The sequence below is a fragment of the Alosa sapidissima genome, chromosome 9, assembly GCF_018492685.1.
Source record: "Alosa sapidissima isolate fAloSap1 chromosome 9, fAloSap1.pri, whole genome shotgun sequence".
Lineage (NCBI taxonomy): Eukaryota > Metazoa > Chordata > Actinopteri > Clupeiformes > Clupeidae > Alosa > Alosa sapidissima.
In genome coordinates, this window is record NC_055965.1 from 14,569,782 (window position 1) to 14,593,531 (window position 23,750).

At 42.4% G+C, this 23,750-nt stretch overlaps 1 protein-coding gene across 7 annotated transcripts in view; it reads left to right on the top strand.

Moving 5' to 3' along the window:
- Positions 1-996: 996 nt before the first annotated feature.
- The window catches only part of slc29a1b (solute carrier family 29 member 1b), a 37,700-nt gene continuing 14,946 nt past the window's right edge, over positions 997-23,750 (top strand). Inside the window, exons 1-9 of one of the 7 annotated variants that reach the window (XM_042103289.1) lie at positions 997-1,208; positions 17,578-17,678; positions 18,154-18,235; positions 18,846-19,042; positions 19,686-19,825; positions 21,872-22,006; positions 22,234-22,331; positions 22,822-22,891; positions 23,076-23,152. In XM_042103289.1, coding sequence (XP_041959223.1) covers positions 17,650-17,678; positions 18,154-18,235; positions 18,846-19,042; positions 19,686-19,825; positions 21,872-22,006; positions 22,234-22,331; positions 22,822-22,891; positions 23,076-23,152 — 828 coding nt within the window. In that variant the 5' untranslated portion in view covers positions 997-1,208; positions 17,578-17,649. Of the gene's footprint in view, positions 1,209-3,144; positions 3,481-10,520; positions 10,753-15,304; positions 15,516-15,643; positions 15,955-17,577; positions 17,679-18,153; positions 18,236-18,845; positions 19,043-19,685; positions 19,826-21,871; positions 22,007-22,233; positions 22,332-22,821; positions 22,892-23,075; positions 23,153-23,750 lie in introns of those variants that run through there. The other 6 variants (XM_042103287.1, XM_042103285.1, XM_042103286.1 and 3 more) reach the window with 6 other exon arrangements.

The window sequence follows — 23,750 nt, forward strand, 5'->3', positions numbered from 1 at the left end:
GATGGATGCAGTGCATCCATGTAGTATGCAAAAGCCATTTGGATGGTTTGCATACTGCCACTGCAGTATACTGTTGAAATATAATAGAGAGCTTTAGAGGCTGCTAAAAGTATCCCTGATATCACCTGATTTAACAACGCTTTAGTTGATCTGACAAGATTAAGCAGGATGGATATGACATAGACACACAAGCACACGCACATGCACACACACACACACACGCACATGCTCTAACCATCTAGTCCTTCTCTTGCCAACAGACCAACAGATGGATGATAAAGTAAAAATCAGATGAGATGAATATTAAAGGCAGCGCTAATATCAGAACACAATAGATACACACACACACACACACACACACACACACGCTTATTATTGACATTCACATTATTATTATTACTGCGGCATGGCTGTCTCAGGTGAGTGTACTCTTTTCACAGCTTGTATGTCATGTGCAATTCTGTGGAAGTGTCTGTAAATATCAGCTTTACAGTGTGTGTGTCTGTGTGTGTGTGTGTGTGTGTGAGAGAGAGAGTCAGTGCATTGTGTGTGTGTGTCTGTGTGTGTTTGTGTGTGTGAGTGAGTTCAGTGTGTGTGTGTGTGTGTGTGTGTGTGTGAGTGAGTTCAGTGTGTGTGTGTGTGTGAGTGAGTGCAGTGTGTATGTGTGTGTGTGTATGAGTGCGTATGTGTGCACATGTGTGATTGTGTGTGTGAGTGTGTATGTGTATGTTTGTGTGTGAGTGAGTGCAGTGGGTGTGTGTGAGTGAGTGCATTGTGTGTGTGTCTGTGTGTGTGTGTGTGTGTGTGAGTGAGTGAGTTCAGTGTGTATGTGTGTGTGTGTACCTGTATGAGTGAAGTGTGTGTTTGTGTGTACGTGTACGTGTACTGTATGTGTGTGTGTGTGTATGTGTATGTGTGTGTGTATGACTATGTGTAAGTGTATGTGTGAGTGTGTGTGTGATTGAGTGTGTTTGTGTGTGTGTGTGTGTGTGTGTGTATGTTTGTATTTGCGTGTTTGTGTGTGTGTGTGTGTGCATACACCTTTGCTTACAGCTCCACTGATGCCTGCGTGTCTCCCTGCAGGTTGGGTAGAGCAGAAGATAAGACCCCCCCTCCTCCTCTCCACCTCCACCCTGCTGCTCTTTGACCCGTTACAGTGCAGACTAGAGTTCACTTACTGTAGTGGAAGCCGCCTCTCCCAGACGCAGGTAGGACCTCACAGTGTGTGTGTGTGTGTGTGTGTGTGTGTGTGTGTATGTGTATGTGTGTATTTGCGTGTTTGTGTGTGTGTGTGTTTGTTTGTTTGTTTGTGTCTGTTTTTGTTTGTTTGCTCAATAATGTGTAGGGAGTTAGGATGAGTCGGTGGTGTAGTCGGTGGTGTTTTGATGCAGTATTCGCTGCTGCTGCTGGATGTTTGCTGAACAAATTCAAGTTGTAAGAGATACAATGATTATTTTTGTTAATGTGTGGGGAAAATGAAAACAGTGACATGGTAAAAGCCTTTAAAGAGATGCCCTGATAGTTGTGATGGGATGTTTTGTGAGTGGGTAGCCATTCAGCGAGATAAAATAGCCCCTGAACATATTGCCCTGGAGGTGCAACATGCGGCAGCAAAGTACTGATATCCCATAGGCCTTCAATGGTTGTTGTAGTGTGGTGTTTCTGTGATATGTACCTGAGTGCAGTATTGTTGATGGGATTAGATGGATTGGATTGAACTTTTGGATGTAAATAATTTAACCCATAATACATAATATAATGATGTGATTAGCTAATTTATCTAATCCATAATGTCCGAGGATTAGATCAGCTATGTCCTCACATGCTCCTGTGCCATTTCCTTTATAATCACTCGGGTCAATATCACTATCACTATCGGTAACGTCAACGAATCCCCTGCATTCTTAACAGCATTCTTATTAGCCACGTTTACATACAGGATTTTTCTCAGTCAGATGAGAAAATCATTCCGATTGTTTACATGTCTTAATAATCTAATCTGATCAGGTGCCTCAAGCAGGCTATACAGGTACCAGTGTTTTATACAAGTGGTTTGGTTAAGATCTTAGATGGTAACGATGGTGTCATAATTGGCTATACAGTGGATCTTAAAAATGTTAAAAATACTCAGAGGTAGTGAAATAGTTATAAGAGCAACTGTTTTCATGTAATAAAGACAAGTAATCAGCATGCATAAACATTATTCAATCTGATTTAGGGTTTACTAAATCTTTGGCTGTTAAATCGGATTTCAAAAGGAATATACCCCCCCCCTTTCGATCCGATTAAACTTCCAATCCGATTTAGCAGTTTTATTCTGATCAAGGAGTTTACATGAGTAATTTTTACTCCAACTGAGCCATGAATCAATTCTAAACAAATCAAATGTGCGTATGTAAACCCACTGACTTGGCATAACATGAGATTCATTCAGTATGATTTGTGAAAATTAAACTGTGTTAAACTAAGTCAATAAAACAATCTCAAACACCCTATGTTATAACTAAATCTGGAAAATGGAGTGATCCAAGTTTTTAACCCCCCCCCCGCAAAAAAAATACTGTCTTTTGTTCTAAGACACAGATTAGGCCTAAATGCGCCAACCTCCCCCCTACAAAAATGTGTAGTAGACTCACCTTAGATAAATCCACTGACTAATCACCCCCCCCCCCCCCCCCTTTTTGTGTGCATGTGATACAAAACCACAAAAGGATGAATGGAAGACAAAAAAAGAGTGTCATGAAAATTCCTGTGATCGCAGTACATCACAAGGAGATAACGAAAAGACCTCTGTCCTCCACTGTCCTGCTCACTCTCTCAGGGTCACCTCTCACGTAAAACCGTCCGTGTACGCGGTGGACGATGGTATAAACTCTACATTGTATCTTTAAGAGGGGCGGGAGTACACAACAAAATTCAACAGGGATATGCGAAAACAGACATGTGTGGGCAATAATATTGCGTAATAGAGAAAGTGCCGAGCTAGCAGCCACAACTTCTGTATCTGCGACAGTGTGTGTTAGAGAGACATACAGAGACAGAGAGAGACAGACAGAGACAGAGAGAGAGAGAGAGAGAGAGAGAGAGAGAGAGAGAGACAGAGACAGAGACAGAGAGAGAGAGAGAGAGAGAGAGAGAGAGAGAGAGAGAGAGAGAGAGAGAGAGAGAGAGTAGACACACTGGAGAACTGACTGTCGATCACTAGTTTGTTTGCCTGACCTACTGGACTGGGTACATGACAAAGAGAAAAAGTCTACAGGCTTTTGGGGATCAGATTCGAGAAGTCAAGAACAGAGACAACTCAATACAAGACTTGAGACAGACAAAGGACTGGAGACAGACCACAGAGGTGTCAAGAGAGAGACACAATCTTCAGAGGACTTGAGACAAACCTCTGGAGGATTTTGAGACTCGACGAAGACAACTCTGATCGTTGAGGCTTCTTGAATTGACTCCTTGGGAATCTGCACCTGTGAGAAGGTGAGGCCAGATTCCTTGCAACTGTTTAACCTGCAGGGCAGGGAGTACAGTATCAAAGCAGCACGGTATTAATGTATTAAGTATGAAAGGGTTTGATCAGGTTCCTTTAGAGTTTGCAACCCCTAGTTGACAGCAGATAAAGACAGGACAAGATCTGTGTTGACAGATGAGGTCTCTCTCTCCAGAGTTGTCGGTTTCCATATACATTCCCTGCTAAACCTATGTTTAGAGGCACCAGACTAATATTCCAACAGTCCAAAGGATTTTCACCTTGTTCCCCCCCCCAGTGTATTGACCTATTGATCTACTCAATACACTGGGGGGGGGAACAAGGTGAAATACTGGTTTAACCGTCAATATGGATGTTATGCTGTCCATTTCTTTGCTTGTTTGCTCACTCACTTGTTTCCGTCTGTCTGGTTGTCATGGTAACTGCCCCAGCGTCCAGACACACCGGAGGCCGGAACACCTCACCTGTTATTGTTGCAGGGTTATGGAATGTGGTGAGGGCGCGTTGGCATTATCGTGACAAGGGAGGAAACTTAAACGAGTCCTTTATGAAGACAAGGAGTTGAGCATGTGGCATCTCAGTGCTATAGAGGGTGTGTTAAGGACACTGTCAACATGTTATTTAGGATGTATGGATGTATTCTTCCACTTCAATTTCTTTCAAGTATTTTTTTTCTTAGAGAGATTAAAAGTAGAGAAGGGTAAAAGGCCACACTTTGCATGATTTAATAATTTTATAACACAGATGCATTTTCATGTAGTGGCTTCTTTAGTGTGCTCGAAAGTTTAAAAGTGCCACAATGCATGTCCGTAATTTGAAGTCATTTAATGTCTGGCACTATGAGCTGTCGTTTCTTTCCTCCCGGACTGGCGCTAATCAGGGCTATTGTGTCACAGGACAAACCCTGTTATAATGTTTCAGTCTTCATATATATTATTAGTAACTCATGTAAGTATTGATGTTCTTTTCAAGCGGATGGGTATCCAATTCACAGATTAATTAACCTTAGATTAATGTCAAGTTCTCCCATCCTTGTCTGAGCCCAATCTTGCTCAATTCAATGCAATCTTTTGCAATTGTTTGTATACCTCCAAATAAACAAAGACCCCGCTGTTCCCTACATGCCCTTCTCAGGAAGGCCTGATGGAGGACTCCACCCTGCGTTCCTTTCCTCGTCTTTTTCTCTCATCCTTTTCTCACACGTTTCCACACCTCATGCTAGTCATTGGTGTAAACACACTCTACTGTTATTGCTATTCACGTCACATATGGCAAACTGTGCCGCTTCATTGTAACATAGTTAAGGAACACCCCAAAAAAAAAAAAAAAACTCTGCTTTTTGTTATTACCACAATACCATTGAATTGTTTACACAACCATTCATGCTTGGCGTCAATCATGTCTTTCAACAGCAGGGACAATGTTGGAAATAAGTCTCTGTCTTTATCGTTTTGTCCCTGACATGGCCTTTAGTTCTTATATTATCTCATAAGTATGCTGCTTATTATTATATTATCCCATAAGTGTATCCCAAATATGTCTAATCAAATCAAATCAAATCATGCTTACCTGCATTCCTTATAATGTCCACAGAACTGCCCTTCATCACGTGCATCGGCCTTTTGTCTATATTTATTGCTGGCCCCCTGTCCGCTACCTGTCGATATTATCTTATCTGCAACGGCGCTGCATTGGGCAACCCCTGTGCTTATGTGAACCATTGGGCCACAGGGCTCATTGTTTTAGTGCTGGCTGCAGAATGCCTGTGTAAGATGTGCCCGATACGAAGGTGAAGGTTGCGAAATGTAGCGCACCGCCAAAGTAAACGTGAGTGAGTGTGCACGAGTGTGTGAATGAGAGTGTTTGAGTGTGTGAGTGCAGCTCATGTGTGTGTGTGTGTGTGTGTGTGTGGCTATGTAGTGATGGTGAAGTATCTGGCACCTGGCTGTGAAAGGGGAATGTTAAAGAGTAGGCACCGACGACGGTCACACACACACACACACACACACACACACACACACACACACACACTATACATACACTCACACACTGACATTCAAGGTAAAGGTGTAAAGAGTAGCCCCAGCTATCAGCTCAGGTTTTCACTAGAATGATATCAATTATCTTTCATGCATATCCAAGTGTATACATCTTGTTTGTAAGGTTTTGGGTCGAGGATTTTGCCTCTGATGAAGCATGGTCCGCAAGCTTGAGTAATTGTGCAACACTACATTCCAACATAGAGATAGCCTGGAGATTCCAGACCCTGGTACCCTGGTAATCTAGACAGATTAAGGGTCTGGCCATGAATAATGTAATGGCCCAACTCGAGGGGTGGCACCAAGCGTGCATTTGAAAATCTCTCTGCACGCAATTGGGTAAGACTATACGACCAATGTTTACTGACTGATTCCGGACCTTGACGCAATTGGATAACACTACGACTGTCATCTGTTTAGCTCGCCTTTGGCCCGCCTATATCAGAAACACAGATGTCATTGGCTCCCCGCAATACAAGTGGTAAAGGTAACATGCATCATTACTCATTGCCAGAGTGTCTCACAGAGACAATTCAAATTGTTCTCATTGCGAGAACTCTGGATTTTCCAGGGTAACATAGAGACACAATTTATCAAAGACTTATCAATGTTCATGAGTCAGCAAGGACAATCACTTTAATGCAACATTGTCACACTTTGGCTAAAGAATGCTTGCAACATTTTAGATGACAACTGACTTGCAACATTCTAGATGACAACTGACTTGCTTTGCATTGCTAGCCTGGCGAGCCAGACCCACATTAAAATGTAGGGTCTGGGCACTCACCGTTCGCAGTGCTCAGTCCGAGGGGCGGGATAATCAGTTGTCTTTCAAATTCCCTCTGCACGCAATAGGACGCAATAGGATATTTGTTTTCAAGTATCAGGGAATTCAAGCCAAACCGTTGCAACTCTGCCATCAATCATTATGTTAAGCCCACCAAACGACTCTATACACGATTTCAATGTCCTGATTAAGTTTCGATTTCTGGAGCTCACAAGCCAACGGAGAGTTGCTAGACTAGCCCTGGCAGCCGCTAGGGGCGTGTCTAGATTTCTAGGCTATTGCATTGCAGGAGCAGCAGCTGAATTACTGTACCAGAATTACCTGCACCAGATCAGGAGGTCAGGACTGCATAGATAGATAGATAGATAGATAGATAGATAGATAGATAGAAACTTAGTCCCGCCCACAACATTTGAGGTTGGGAAGTTCGGTCTGGACTTGTTCCGTTGTGGAGCAACTATGCCCAAACCAGAACTGTTCGGACCAATTCAATTGTACGATGATGGACAAATGAGCAACAGTGCCTCATCTATCATGTCATCTGAGCACGCTTAGGTTGATTTTGTATATATGGTTTCAGATTTTGCAGATGGTTTCTAAGACCCCGTTTCCATGCGGTTTGGCCTTTCATTTTCATTTACACGAAAACTGAGGTTTTATCACTGAAACAATTATTTCTGAAAACTCCGGCCGAAGTGGATATGTAGGAAAACTCCGGTTTCACTTTCATCAAGGGAAAACATCATTTTTTGTATTCGTTTGTTTGAAATCTCTGATTGGCCACCTGTTTGCTAGAGAGTTTTGGACACCCTTCCCCGGCAGGTTTTAGCATCTGTGTGAACATTTTGTGTTATTCTGTGTGAACAACATAATTATTTTTTAAAATGAAGGAGGGGAAATATACATTTTTCCTAATAGCATACCCTGCTACATATTTTGTTGTCTTAGATTGTGTGGTAAACAGCGCGATAACTTAAAAAACAAAACAAAACAGAAAACAATGTTAAGGCATCTGTGGAGAAGAACAATGGTTTGAGTGTTCTTCCTACAGCTCACAGTAAGTAAGCTCTGATTGCTCTGATTGTTTAGGTCTATCCAATTGAGTGCAAAGGCGTTTTCCCCACTGTATCGGCTGAAACACACCCCATAGGCCTAATCATGTCCCAATGGAACAGTATCAGACTCAAATTCTTACTAGAATTGAGTATGACGACGTCAGGCTAAACACTCATTCAGTAACTCACATTAGAACTGCTTTGTTTGTCTGCAAATCATTACAGCAGCAATACAATGTGGGGTCACTCAGACCAGAGAACAGCTGGATTTGGAAAGGATCTGTTACAGCTCTGGCTCAGATAAGGTCCGCAACAGGGCCAGATGTTCAGGAGGTCACAGCTGCTATGAGACCACAAGACATGCAACATTTTTTTGCTGATTGAGCAACAGGATTCTCTGAAACTGAGCTTCCTCTTGTGTTAGCAGAACGTGAGCTGGGAGGCTGAAACAGCAAAAAATCACAGGATGGTAGTCATGCAATCATCCCACAAAGTCATAACAAAGTGAAGTCCAAAAACACTGCAGATCAGAAGGGAACACAGGGAGTAAGGAATAGGGAAATTGCTACTTGATCAAAAGTTTCAAAGCGTCAGTAAATTGTCACAGTCCTCTGTGGTAGAGGCCAGTTTCCACCACTACCACTTCCACACCCGAGTCATGATTACTCGTCGAAAACAAGGGCTTCTCACTTCCCCTTTCCAAAACATGATCTCTTGCAGGACTGCAAAAATATGGTGCACTTCTGACTGTCCTGAAGTGATTTCTTTTTAGCTCATGAGGTGTTTAGCTTTGGAGCAGAAGCTGTAGTGAATGGAGAATACGTAGCGGATAGCACATGATTACATAGCGGATAGCACATGATTAGCATTTAGCCTTTTATTTGTCTTGTAATGACAATGACACACACCACTGAGGTCATTGTTATCGGGAATACTCATCCTCGAGATCAAACAAGCATGTCAGCCTCCTTAAAAGAAGAGGGTGGTTGATTGTAACAATACTTGGTCAACGTTCAGAGAGGGGTATTACACATCCACGTCAAATACCACGTCACCGACGCAGGTAATCACGTTGAAAACAATAAAAACCAAGTGATAATAATATCCGGTGGTCTATTTCAGGATATTGTTTTTTAATTGCAGGGGCTTACTTCCTCTCCTGTCCTTAGTGAATGGGTAAGCCATATGGGCGATGGTTGGCAGCAGATTAAACAGAAAAAAAACTCCCAAAATTCCCCTCTCCTTGACTAACCTCACCTCACCTCCCCTCCCACTCTTGCTCTGGAGTCTTTTGGCCAAGGTTACCCCAGATGACCTGCGTGTCTCTCGGAGGAGTCGGCCCTCAGTTGATACTACTCCCTGAACTGGACCCAGGCCCTATCTACAACAGGTGCCGTCCAAATTAAGCAACTGTGTGCGCTACTGTGGAATTCTGGGAGCATCTAACATTATCACATGAGCTTGTCTATTAATACAGTGTTTATATCATGTGCACTATAAATGTGCTGTGCAACTCATGAACTAAATGGGCTTAGGAGAGTAATGACTGAGCAGTGAGGCAGAATGTTATGTACGTAGAAATGTAGCCTACTGTCAAGGCAGTCAGATACAAGTCACAGTTTGTTTGCAACTGGTAGCAGTTAGTAGTTGAGCTAAACAAATCAAACACCAATGTTCACCTTGCAAGTTCAAGCCTGACGTTTAAAAGACTTTTTCCACTTCATGCCTCTTGAGTCTTGACCAGCTTTGTTAAAGTAATATGCTCAACATGAAAGCGGCTGACCTGTTCTGTTAGATCATTTATTTCTTTTTTTGTTTTAACAGGGATCTCAATGGCATTAATTTTTGCAGGGGTTTGAGGGCCGTGGGTAGGGTGGGCTACTTATCCTTCAACAACTATTTTCAACTGACTCAGAATTTCTATTTTCAATGGAATCAAATCAAAATTCCTCCCTACATACTGGAAACTGAGGGAAGAGACATTACCCAAAGCTATTGTTCACTCTCTCTCTCTCTCCTCTCTCTCTCTCTCTCTCCTCTCTCCTCCTCTCTCTCTCTCCCTCTCTCTCCTCTCTCTCTCTCTCTCCTCTCTCTCTCTCTCCTCTCTCTCTCTCTCCTCTCTCTCTCTCTCCTCCTCTCTCTCCTCCTCTCTCTCTCTCCCTCTCTCTCTCTCCTCTCTCTCTCTCTCTCTCTCTCTCTCACACACACACACACACACACTAATGGGTTCCCCAGGTGTCTGAGTCTTCCAACACAAACAACACAATGCGAGGCCCGCATGCCCAGGAACACCGCCACTGACCAGCGCACGGCTCGTTCCAGGGGCGAGGCCACCCTGGCCGTCTCCGTTTGTCCGTCGTCTCCATTATGGCATCCTTTCTCACCACGGACTGAGACAGATTCTGCCGGAGCGCCGGGGGCGCAGAACAATCAGGCAATCACCGTGGCCAATCACGCCGCCCCCTGCGCAGGATGTTTCCCTAATCTAGGTTCAGGGGTGCCTCGCCTTGCATTGCCTCTATAGCCTGCGGTATCCTGTTCCTAAAGGAACGTGCCATGTTTTCACTGGAAGTATAGTTTGTGTGTGTCTGTGTGTGTGTGTGTGTGTGTGTGTGTGTGTGTGTGTGTGTGTGTGTGTGTGTGTGTGTTTTCTACCTGTGAACACCCTTGTGAATGCATTTTGACCAAACCATAAAGATGTTTACACTGGACAATTAGTGTCTCCATCTGTGGAAGAGGAAATCAGTATTTGCAATGTTCTATGAAAAGGCCTCAAGAGCCACAAGATATTTAGAAGAAAAAGAAGAGAAAGAAGAAGAAGTTATTGACATTGGTCAGCTTATAACTCACACCTATTTTATTTAACCCTATTTTATATTGATGCAACCAGAGAAGCAATAGTAGAAACAGTCTACTCAACTTGGCATTAGTATTGCCACGGTAGAATTGACAATCTATTGACTGCTCTCTCTCTCTCTCTCTCTCTCTCTCTCTCTCTCTCTCCCCTGGGGTGTCCTGCTGTTGTCGGATGCTGTTATGTAAATGGGTAGCGTCAATCCTCTCCCTGAACCAATACCATTATTATCCATTTGCAGCACACCCTCTTTTATTTTTAGTTCACTTGCCCTCCATTTCTCTCTCTCTCTTTCTGTGTGTGTGTGTGTATTAGAGGTGTGCATGTGTGTGTACTGGAGGTGTGTGTTCCAGGGAGGCAATGACGTTAACAGGCATGAGCATGTGTATTAGAGAGAGTGAGAGAAAAGTTAAAGAAATGAGGCTTTTGCGTCTGTCCTTCATCACTTCATTATATGACTGAATTGGCGCAGGATCCCTGTTGACTAGCCGACTAAAGGAGGCCAGAGAGGACAAGAGCAGGTAGAGGTGAGACGCGGGGCTGGAGTCTTTTCGGGCCCAGAGCTTTCTTCTCTATAATGATATTACAGGTTAAATGCTTCGGTGCAAGTTGCAAATATGCCAGATAACTTTCCTTCTCTTTCTTTCTTTCTTTCTTGTTTGTTCTTTTTTCATGTTTGCTTGCTTACTTTGCTCGATTACTTCATGTGTTTTTATATACATTTCCACATAACATTTTTTTATCATTATTATTGTATTCAGTTCTTACAAGGCCTGTTCAACTTTGCCGGTATCAGTTCCTGAGTTCTGTAAAATTTAATTTCGACACTTTGGTAGACAAATGTCTGCTGTTATGCAAATTATGCTAATTAAATGGATATGTAAACAAATGCATAAAAAACAATAGAATGAAACACAGGATCATTGTAAAGAAGGTGCACATTGATTCTGGGGAATTACTGACTTTCCCAAAAATGATGAGAATAATTCACTATAGATTGATCAAAATCAAGTACTAGAATAGTAATTTTCTTGCTTTAATGATTTTCTTAAAATATATTCTACATCTTTATTGATATTTGTTAGTTCGTATCATACCTGACAATAATGTTTTTATAGCCTGGAAGCCATCCCGAACTTAACCTCGGCCCCGGAATTTGAGGTCGGGAAATTTGATATGGAATTGTTCCATTGAGAAGCATCTATGCCCGAACCATAATTACGTCTCAATTAAGCAAATATCAGACTCAAATTCTGAATAGAATTGACTATGACTATGCCAGGCTACTGTTTTTATTGTATGTATATGTAACGTCCAGTAGAGGGCAGTGTAGCCTATGAGCAACTGAGTCGAGAACACCCTGTCCAGAACACAGGAGCTTGGAGAGTTTGGAAAGCCATCCATCCAAAAATCTGTTTTTTTTTTAATATTATAATTGTTTGTTTTATTTTGTTTTGTTTTCCTCAGTCCATGTTTATTATTTGATTTGTTTTGTGTTGATAAGTTATTGAATGCATTTGTACATGCTACCTCTGAAAAACAAAAATGACTTCAAGTCATTGAAACCCCCCCCCCAGAAAAAAAGGTAGTAGTAGTTTATCTGCCAACCCTCTCCCTACACAGATCATTGCCCCCCTCAGAATGTTTTATGACTGTGTTTCACACGTCTCTCTTCTCTCGGGCATGCCTCGCACAGCTCTATCGGATCTCTCTCTCTCTCTCTCTCTCTCTCTCTCTCTCTCCCACCTTCCTCGGAGTGTGAACCATCATTTCCCATGGATATCTCTGGGTAATGACTATGAGCTATGCATACTGTAAATAGCCTTTCAGTGCGTTGGAGGTGGGATAACTTATATATCTTGTGCGGGGTATGTTGGCGGTATCTTGGGTTAGGTGGTACAGAATGTCACGGGCATGGTGTTGAGGTGGGGAGTGAATTGAAACAGACCCCTGGCGTTTCCCTGAGCACGTTGCGTTAGGCGGTCAGGTGTCATGTGTTTCGGTAGACCTGAGCTGAACTCGATGTGAGATTTTGTGTGTGAATATCTGAAATATTTGTGAGGTGTGTGAGGGGAATAAGACAGTGGATCTGGGGTCCAGAGGCTGATTGCTCTCTCTATCTCTCTGTGTGTGTGTGTGTGTGTGTGTGTGTGTGTGTGTGTGTGTGTGTGTGTGTGTGTGCGCATGTGTGCTTTTGCACGTGTGGTTGTGTATGTGTGTGTGTGTTGGGGGGGGGGGGTGCTTTTGTGTGTGGGTGTGTGCATGTGTGTGGTGAAAAAAAAACCACATCATTGTCATCAGTACTTAGGTCAGCAGCAAGTAGCCACCACACGACTCAGACACACACAAGCAAAAACAAAAACAAAGACTCATTGGGGTGGATGGATGTCCCATTTACAAATTCATGAACAGATGTCATTACGTTTATATATTTATTTTTTAAATATAGAGTAATCGTGTTCTATAGCCCTGCTCTTCCCCTCTTTGTATTATAATATCTAATGGCATAAGTTGTATTTTTATGTAAAAACATAGACCCTTTTGGGTAGGCCTATGTGTGGCCAGATTACCATGGTTCAGTGTGGTCATGTAAACAGTATTAAAGCCAAAAACAACTGCACCCTAGACCCTAGACTGGATAAGTCCTTATGTCCTCTTTGCTCATTTCCTCACTCAACCATGTCACCTTCTATCGCTGCCCAATTGGCATCATCATGCGCTCTCTCTATTGACTAATTTTTGTAGGCTCTGTACTTAGTGCAGTATTTTGCAGATTGACTTGCTTTCACTAAAAGTGTTGTTCCGTCTTCATGCAATTAAGGCCGTGTTTGGTACATTTAGCCTATAGCCTATATTTGTCTCCACAATTAGAGTTCCAGTGTAGAAAGACTATGCATGTTATTGTTAGCTTTAATGGCAGAAATGCAGGGCATTACCCCATGATGATGACACCATTATAATGACATCTTAGTTACTTTACAATAAAATATTGCATATAGTTGACATTGATTGGGTTTTGCTTGTACAATTGTGCTTTGCACAATTAGTGTCTCACGATTGTGAGTGTGTGTGTGTGTGTGTGTGTGTGTGTGTGTGTGTGTGTGTGGATGCTTTTGTTGGTGTGTTTTATTATGCCTGTCTGTCATCTCCTCAGTAACAGTTTCTAGAGCATGACTGACTCATGTACATGACAGAGATGATAATCAGTTATTGCGTTTTTATTTCTCCAGAAATGGCAACACTCAAGGCCAATTCCCTGGAAGTCTCTAAAGAACAAAACCTGTTTTGTAACTTTGTATGTTGTTCTTACAGATATGTGAAATTGACAGACCTCATATGACACAACGACTTTGATTTCTCAAATGTAATGTTATAATTTGATAATGAAATAAGAAATGAACTGACGATGGATATTATTCGTTTCTACATTTAGTTTGCATAGACCATATCACTATTAGTGTCGGTATGGTGTTACAATATTAAATGTCCCATCAACAATTAATGGGAACAAATGACTAAGTGATTATTTTGGACAGGGGTGTGACAGGCTATTGTAACATTACTTTATATGGGAGGACATTTGGAGCATAGTTGAATATTCGGGGAGACAAAGTATATTATGATTATGGCCTTGTGTGTGTGTGTGTGTGTCCGTGTGGGTGTGTATGTGTGTGTGTGTGTGTGTGTGTGTGTGTGTGTGTGCGTGCGTGTGTGTGGGTGTGTGGTGAAAAAAAACACTTATTGTTGCCAGTGCTTAGGTCAACAGCAAGTAGCCACCACACGACTCACAGACACAAAACAAAAACACAAACACAAACAAAGACTCATCAAACTGTCAACAAACTGAGCATTCATGTCTGTCAACACCCACTGTTCTGGATGTTTCATTATGCCTCTCCCTTTGTCTACGAACAACAAAAATAAAGGAAGCCAAAGAAAGAGTCGGAGAAGTGTATATAGAGATGGGCAGAAATTAAACAGCAGCTCCTGTGCAGAAAATGTCAATTGTGTACAATTCTTCTTATATGTTCATTCTTCTCCTCGTATGCAGTGTTCGCTAACCATGTGTGAGCAGCACATACAATTATGGCTCCTTTTATATACAGTTACAATATATATATATATATATATATATGTATATTAAAAGCTCTTCACCACTGATTTATCATGTACTGTACACAGGAAGCATGATTCCTATATAATCTTTCACAGACATTCTCCGTAACTGTTGTTAGTTGGCGAGAAAGTGGGGTGGGGGAGAGTGGAGATGTTAGTGTGGCTGTGTTGACGGCTTGACCATGGGCCAGCGTGGAAGCAGTGGTGAACGCAGGGAGATAAGACGGGCGGCAGGCGCACACAATGGGACGCCGTGGGGAGGAAGTGGCGAAGGACGTGCTAACCCACACAGATCCTGTGAAATGTGGACCTGTCATACCTTTAAACCGCAGCCATTTACAAGGCGTTGACAGGATATTACCCTCCCCATATAAGTAAATGCCACACACACACACACACACACACACACATCTCTACCCATCTCAAGGTTGCTAATTTGCATTAAACAATGTGGGGTAAGACCTTACATGAACAATGAACCTCAACTTAGCTAATCAATCACATTTATTGCTGCATCTTCATCAAGTTTTTCACACACACACACACACACACAGACAGAGACAGAGAGAGAGAGAGAGAGAGAGAGAGAGAGAGAGAGAGAGAGAGAGAGAGAGAGAGAGAGAGAGAGAGAGACCACACACACACACACACACACACATTCACACACACATTAATACACCCCCCACCACACATCTATAAACAAACACACACCCATATACACATCCACCTACACCCCTGGCTTCTGACATATCGGCTCTTGCTACTGACTTGACCTGATCACTGACCCCTAGAATCCCCACCCCACCCCACCCCATAATCATCAACCCAAATAGTTTGTGTATCATTTTGTGAGGTCACAAAACCCAATCCTGTTGTGACAACCACGGCATTCCGAAACAAAATCCATGGGCTTTATGACTTCACAGATGATGAGAGGGACTCCAGAATGCTCAGTAAACCAGAGCAGAGTCACCACCACAGTCACCACCGCAGCCACAGTGCACAGCCACAGTCGCGCGCTTCATGCCCGCGTCTGGGAGGAGTAGATCAGGAGTGCTGAAACGACAGACATACAGAGTCACGGTGCAGACGGAGAGATAGTGCAGGGCCCCTGCTATCAGCTGTGAAAAATTCGCCAGACTTCTGAAAACCGTGCACTGATGAAGAAGTCCTGGTAAGTGTTAGGGTTTGGGAGTATGCAAGCGTGAGTGTGTGTGTGCATGTGCATGTGTGAATGTGTGTGTCAGACAGAGATAAAGGGAGAAAGAGAAAGACAGAGTGCATGCATGTGTGTGTATGAGAGAGAGTGCACACAGTATGTGCATTTGTGTTCATGTGTGCATGTGTGTGTGTGTGTGTGCGCGTGTGTGTTGCAAGGAGTTTGGGGGTGGAGCTGGCTAGTGACTGACAGGCAAGGAGGTGGGGTGGCATCTTCACTGAGCGAGAGAGAGTGTGTGTGTGGTTCTGCCTGCCAATCCAGCTGTATAAAATGGGTCTGCTCTATGCTGGACTGGCAGTGGCTCATGCTGGTGGTCTCTGTGTGTTAGTGGTTTTGGGGAAACTATCAGTGGATTTGACAGAAGACTTGGCAGGGACTGAGAGTATAGGTTTGTGTGAGTATTTTATCTGCTGGGATTCGCCTCTTATAATGTTTATGATGCATCTCACAGCTGGTAGAAGGCTCTTGGTCAGGCTATCCATTTTGGTTGGTCTTTGACTATGTATTTGAGTAACATAATGTTTTTTATAAAGTTTTTGGGGGGAGGTATGGAGGGGATTGCTTATGTCCTGTGTATTCTAGATTTGGAATAATCACTGTCTTGTTTTGAAATAGTTAATTTGAAACATATGCCAATAAATATCCTCTATGATCAGTGTATTGTGGAGGAACAATTGTTTTTTTTTAAAAGTGTAGGTTAATTGTCCTTGATCATGTAATTAATGATGTTATTCAGGAGAGGACAAGTGAGTTTATATAGTTATGTTAATATGTATATGATAATATATTATTACATCATCTGTTTCAAACAGAAAGTGCCTTGGAGCTTTTTCTTGTTTTGGATGATCCGTTTCCCATGCAAAGAGCACCTCAAATATATAACTTTGAGACCAGGAAGCATTCCTATTGAAACATTTTGTTATATTATTACATCACAGCATGGAAGCATCATATGTTTAGGCATAGATAAGCCTGCTAGACTCCCTGCATGGAGACTCGTGGTCTGATGCACTCAGTAAAGTTACAGTTACAACCATCACACAATACCTTCACATGTTACATGTTATTTGTCCTGATATAATATGTTTGTCTCTGGCTGAGTGTGAGAGCTAAGAAATCACAGAGCAAAATTGGCTCGTGATATGAACCCCTGCTGTAGGTACATTTAGTTGTTCTTTAGTGCTTTCACATTCAGTGTCTGAGGCTGACTATGATGGAGTTGCAGCATTTTGAAAAATGAAAGATCTGAAGGAATAGTTTCAGCCTTACTGCTATTCTTCTATTCTGGCTCAGCATTCAAAGCAAATGTGAAAGCAACATGTGCTGTATTGCTGCCTTGGACAGAATCACTGTATGTGAGACATGCAAACTTAATAGTTCAGTGTTTTCATTATTTGTTCTTGAATATAGTGTCTGTAGTGGAACTATAGTGCCATATCTTAGAGAATTTAACCTACTATGCCACAACTTGGAAAGCCTGGTTAACACCAATTGAGATTGAGAGTAGGTCTGGAAAGGCTTCATTGACTCCAGAGGTGTAGCCAGCAGTGCAATTAAACTTAATCTTAAACCGGTGCATTAAACTCTTACTAAGTGCAGCAAACATATTTCTTGAAACACAGATTTTAAATGCAGTTGTTTACTCAATTCCAAAGAAAATACAGGTCCATAGCTGTTTAACCCTGTCACCATCAGTGTAGCCATTGGTTGTGTTAAATGCACTGCTCTATCTGTCATCATATAAAGCCCGCCCCATGCCAGATAAGCGATTATGATTGGATCCTGGGTGGTGATTTTAGAAACAGGTATTAATGGGCTCATTTCCTGACAGACCTGCAGAGCCAAATTCAAATTTTCTAACAGGCTCATCTGGGTTCACCCAGGCAACAAATTGGATGCCTTTAAAAAAAAAAAAAAAAAAAAAAAGATTGATTCCACTTCCACGTTTGTCTACCATTGATGTTTTATTTGATTTATATTTGATATATTTCTTTCTTTCTTTCTTTCTTTTTATTAGGTCAGGGTGACAGCTGATGCGTGACTTTGTACAGCACTGAAGGACAGCGGCATCACCTCAAAGGTCACAGTCATGACGGCCAACAACGCTCCCAAAGACAAGTAAAAACCCACGCTTCTTCTTATCCCTGATCTATCACAAGCTTCTCATCCCTGATCAATCACGTTCACGCACAATCAAGTACACATTAATGTCGCTTCCGACTTTGTTTGTTTGTTGTTATTTGCTTGTTTTGTTTGTTTCTTTGAGGATTTGGTGAGTTAGTTTGGTGTTTCCTTTTGCAAATTTGCAACGTATATACAGTATTTACTAGTCCTATTTGACCATGCTCTGAATGATTTTGTTGATTGATGTGTTTGCCTATAGGGATTGTAGTCTTGAGTCCTGAAACTCTAGACCTGTCTCATTGGATGCCTAAATTAAATGCCTTCCCAGTAGCTCAGTGAAACACAATCTGTTATTTCCCCAAAGCCACATACCAAGCAGGGGATCCATCTGAGGAAGAACTATTCAACTTTATATGTAAGGAATGAGTCACTAACTCCCTGTTTCCTGCAATGACCTTTGACCCGACAGATATAAGGCTGTATGGCTGATCTTCTTCACCCTTGGGCTAGGCACTCTGTTGCCATGGAACTTCTTCATGACGGCTACCATGGTAATATGCTTTGTTTGGATTTTGAATCATTTGAGGTTATCCTTTCCGACCCTTTTCCACTCGGCTAACTAAAGGCCAATTCACACCAAAGATTCGCAGAGACGAAACTGTTGCAAAGAGGAGTTGCAGCGGTGTGAATTAAATGTTGCACGTTGTTGCCAGCTGTCGCAAGCCATTGGAAAGCATTTTTCATGTCAAATTGCAAGTTGCAAGACCTTGCAGTTCCAGTATTCAGAAACAATATTTCCAGGTCTCGGAAATATTGTTGACATTGAAAGCTGTCGCAGTACTCTGACCACCCCCCCTACAGCAAATTGCTGGTTTATGTCTTGTCTCATATGGAAAATTCCAAACTGGCTACTAAAACACACATTACACTCAGCTACCTTTGCCTGATTCTGAGCAAAGACAGCAAAAACTGTTTGCTCTGCCTCCTTATCTGAATCCACGTGGAGCGCTAATCTCTGCTGGCTGTGTCTATTCAGTGGAAAGCAATCAGAATGCAATTACCTGCCGTTTTGAGTGCAGCTCGTTTCAGTTCAGTGCAGTGTGGAGTGTTTCATCCGCTCAGTGAATCTCATCGCTAATAATCCTTCGTCTCCGTCTCCAGTACTTCACCAGCCGGCTCAAGGACCCCGCCACGATGGACGCCGACCGCTCCAACGCCACCGACGCCCCGACCACGCTGGCCCCGGGGGAGGTGCTGGACACGCGCAGCGTCCTGGAGGCAAAGTTCAACAACGTCATGACGCTCTGCGCCATGGTGCCACTGCTGGCCTTTACCTGCCTCAACTCCTTCCTGCTTTGGTGGGTGACCCCTGAGGTCAAAGTGCAGAGGTTGGGAGGTCATAGGGGTCACATTGGGGTCTTGAATTAGACCAGAGACGGTTGATAAAAGTTAACTATAGAATCTTTGATTAGACTCCTCAGATGACTTGAAATTACTAGATTAGTAATGAATTACTAGATTAGTGCAGATTATTTATGGGTATCCTCATTTATTGTGATGTCCAAATTCCATGATAGTGTTTGTTTCATGCAGTGTGTGGTTTGGATGAGCCAGACCGTCTTCAGCTTAAAGTTTCTGTCCAAAATCGTGTGATTGTAGTAGATGGGTGTGCGTACCATAGCATTCATTCCTGCAGGCGACCCTGAGTCTGGCGATCGATGCGGGTGGCACTCTCACCTGCTGATCCAGTAACAGGAGATAGATATCTTCACCTTTAGCTTAGTATCTGGTCAAAACGTGCGTCATATTCATGTAAGCCATGTCTGCATTAGATTGTGATCTGTACCAGGCAGAATGTGCTTGCTCTGTGCGTAAAGCCACTCTCCACTTTCACTATCATTAAAGGCATAAAAAGGCCAAAAAAATATTTGTAAAAAAAAAAATGTATGTGATAAAATGATGTACACTAACAGCTAATTACATTTGTGTGACTCTCCAAAGGGTTCCTCAGAAGTTAAGGATCATGGGTAGTCTGTCAGTGATCCTGCTGGTGTTCATGGTGACAGCCATTTTGGTGAAGGTCGAGATTGCACCACTGCCTTTCTTTGTGGTGACTATGATCAAAATCATCATCATTAACTGTGAGTGACAACATGAGGTTAATACACCTCTCTGCTATTATCGTAAAACTCCAAATAATAGCCCGGGCTTTTATTTTCCCACATCGCCAAACTGCACCGGCTAGTATTAGAGACAGGCGTCTATATGAGACAGGCCTTTAATTCCCTTTACACAAAACTTTTCCTCTGCAAAGATGGGAAATATTATCGAATTAATAATTTCAAACACACTGAATATCTACCTATATGACTAGGCTATCTGATGACAATTACGGATCATCATTTAGTGTTGAGATGTTGTTCATTGAGTGAGATACAGTAAGATCCAAATAGCGGGGATAGCCAGAACAGATGAAACACGTTTTAATTAAACGTAATCTACAAAGAGATCGTATCACACTGAAAGCTCATATTTTGTCACTAGCAAATAGCCTATATTGGTCCTTTGTCAAACACAGTTGCATTATCAGCCCTGACCAAAACCGTTCAGGAATTATTTATGCAAAAGTGGAACGTGCTTAATGTTTCATTCTCCCTCCTTTTCGGCATGAATGAAACAGCATGAGAGAGCATGAACCATATTGTTTCTCCCGTTTTGTATTTGCCAAATTTGACAACAGTCTACATTCAAATCATAGCCTACTTCCAGGCGCGCGGGAACATATTTTTGACCAGGGGTGCTGAATAACAAAATAATCATGGATGTCCGACGATTTCTCCCCCAGCATATGATTTGAATTTAGACAGCTAAATACGCCATTTCACCGCCGTGTATGAGTAGGTCTAAGAGTGAGAAGTTTTATAATGCCCTGGGCAGCCACATTCCACTGCAACTATGCGCAGCACTTGCCACTCCGACTCATCAATAAAAACTGTGCGCGCACACACCAGTCCCATAGAAGCGCACTTGACTTTACATCATTAACCTATTTCAGTAGGTTATATAGCCAGAGAATGTCCGTAGACGGGCTTTGATATAGCCTAGTCTAAGGTAAATTCATTTTCTGACTTTTTTTCTCTTTATCGCCATGGCATTTAGAATAAAGAATAACGTTCGCGAACCGTTCTGGTTTTGTTGCCAGCATAAAAACAAGCTTACCATCGGCCTATCCGCAAATTTTAAACACAAGGGATGAATTGAACGATGACGAAGTCGGACATATAGGCATTCATATTGGAAAAAAAAGTTATACAATTTGGAACTCTAGCTTTTCCCCACCGCAGTCTTTTAATGCCATCTAATCATAACTTGCGCAGTCTGCGCCATACTTAAGCCCAAATCAGACCTAAGATTCACAACGAGATGAGCAGCAACTTGATGCAATATTCTAAAACCTTGCAACTGTGACCAGACATGTGAATGCTTTGCGACGGCTTGTAACGACGTGCAACATCTAATTCACACTGCTGTAACCTCCTTTCTGTAACGGTTTCGTGTCATTGCGAATCTTTAAACAGACGATCTGACGGGTTTTAGAAGATTAAATACAACCCGAAACTAAAAAACAGACCAGGCCTCTACTGGAGACCGGCCTTTAACCCAAACCTGTAGCCACGCCAGGCGTTTAAAAGAGACGTGCGTCTCTTAGGGACTCGGCGATTATTTGAAGTTTTATGGTAGGCTACATGCATGATCAACCACCCCTGAATCACAAACTACTGTCTTTGTAATACTTTGGCATATCAGATTTCATAAGTCATATCAAGTCTAAACACACACACACACACACACACACATGTGGTAAGGAAACCACAAAATCTCTCTAAAGCTCTCTACAAGCTTTCTAGCTATTTAATATTCACACAAATAAAAATGCCAATTGACTCTCAAGAGCTGCCTGAAAGCACTTCCCATTGCCCATCCCGTTTCCTGTGTCGCACTCATGTTCCAAGCACAATTTAGTATTCAGAGACGTGATATTCTACCAGGCTTGACGTGTTGCTCAGATATTCTTTTCTGGAAAGCACTTTCCATCGCCCAACCCTGTTTCCTCTCTCTCTCTCTCTCTCTCCATGTTCCCTCTACCCTTCTCCTCTCCTCCTCCTTTCTTCCTCTTCCTCCACCAGCTTTCGGGGCCATCCTGCAGGGCAGTCTGTTTGGCATGGCCGGCCTGCTGCCCACCTCCTACACCACACCCATCATGAGTGGCCAGGGTCTGGCAGGGACCTTCGCCGCCTTCTCCATGATCTGTGCCATAGCCAGTAAGTCTTCAGCACACTGGCAATGTGTTTGTGTGTGTGTGTGTGTGTGTTGTATCTCTCTCTCTCTCTGAATGTGTCAACGGTTACCAAACTTTACCTGAAAGACTGCAATAACAGTGCTGATAAATATACCTATAATGTAGCAGTATAATAAGTATAATGGATGTAACCCAATCTTCTCTTATGTATATGGTCTCTCTCTCTCTTTCTCTCTCTCTCTTTCTCAGGTGGCTCTGAGCTAAGTGACAGTGCATTTGGGTACTTCATCACTGCCTGTGCGGTTATTGTCATAGCCATCATGTCGTACGTCCTGCTGCCTAAGCTGGTAAACATCCCAGTCTTACAGCTTTCTTTGACCCAGAGAGTATCTCTCACACCTCATTTGCTGAAACACTCATTTGTGTATTTATCACCTCCAGGTTAGAATAACTGTGATGCCTTACTCTTTGGAGTCTCGGCAAATAGAATAATTCGATTACAATGTATACCAATATTTCTGCTGCAAGGGTGCTCAGCCATACTAGGCCACCATCACCACCATCCTCCAGCAACTACACTGGCTGCAACTGGCTCCCAGTTCAATATCCCACCCAATACAAAATCGTTCTGCTCGAACACAAATCCCTCCATAATCTGGTCCCTTCCTACAGTATCTCTCAAATCCCTTAACTCCACACACGTCGTCCTATGGCATACATTCCATTTTCTTACAATGTCTTCTTTTTTTTACATGTTCTATCTGTCTGTGTATCTATGTTCTCATTGATCTTGCTGGGTGCTTATAGTAAATTTTGCGTCATGTTATTCCTCAACAGGAGTTTTTCCAGCACTTCCAGAACAACAAGGGAGTGGACGATGAGAAACAGATGGATCCGCTGACGAAAGGTAATCTGCTGGGAGTCAGTCCGTTTGTGGTTTTTATTATTTTATTTTTTTTAGAATATTTAGCATGTTTTTATCATATTGTAGCATATTTGTGTTTATAACAACATTCTGGCCACACAGCTACAGAATCACCAGAGTGCCACAAAAGCAGTAAATTAATGGATAATTATCACTTTTATCGCAGGATCTGCAGCAGAGAGTCGACCCATGAGCTCACAAGACTCCCAGCAGAAGCCCTCAATGCTGGGCATCTTTAAGAAGGTACGACCCCCCTCCCTCCATTTCTGAAAGATGGGAAAGATTTTTTTTATGGCTGTTGTATTTTAGGGAATGTTTGAGCAATAACATGAATTCTGGATGCTACACTTACAGTGCTGTGCTGATTCAGAATTAGCATGGAGCATTTTCTAAGAAAAAATATCACTGAACTTTGTAAGTTTCTGCTACTTTGGTAAGTGAGAAGGTAGCAGAAGTGGAATAAGGGGCCAAGGGTGGGCCAGTATCAAATTGGACTATTGCATTGCCATGCATCGAAAGCTGTAGTCCAGTGATTCTCAAACTGTGGTACGGGTACCACTGGTGGTACGCAGACTCCTTCTAGTGGTACTCCAAGAGATTTTTTGTTATGAAGATGACATAATCACTTTATATTCAAAATCCTTTACCACACAATCACTGAAGTTAAATTTGAAAAAAAGTAGGCCTATACTCTTTTTTTATATCAGCCAATAGGAGCATTAGCAAATGGTTGACAAGCTAAGCTGTGATGGCAAGCAAAAGAAAAAGGAAGCAAACATGATGGATCAAAAACATTCATGCAATCATGGCTCCAAACGGGAAGTATTAGAAAGAGAAGTGT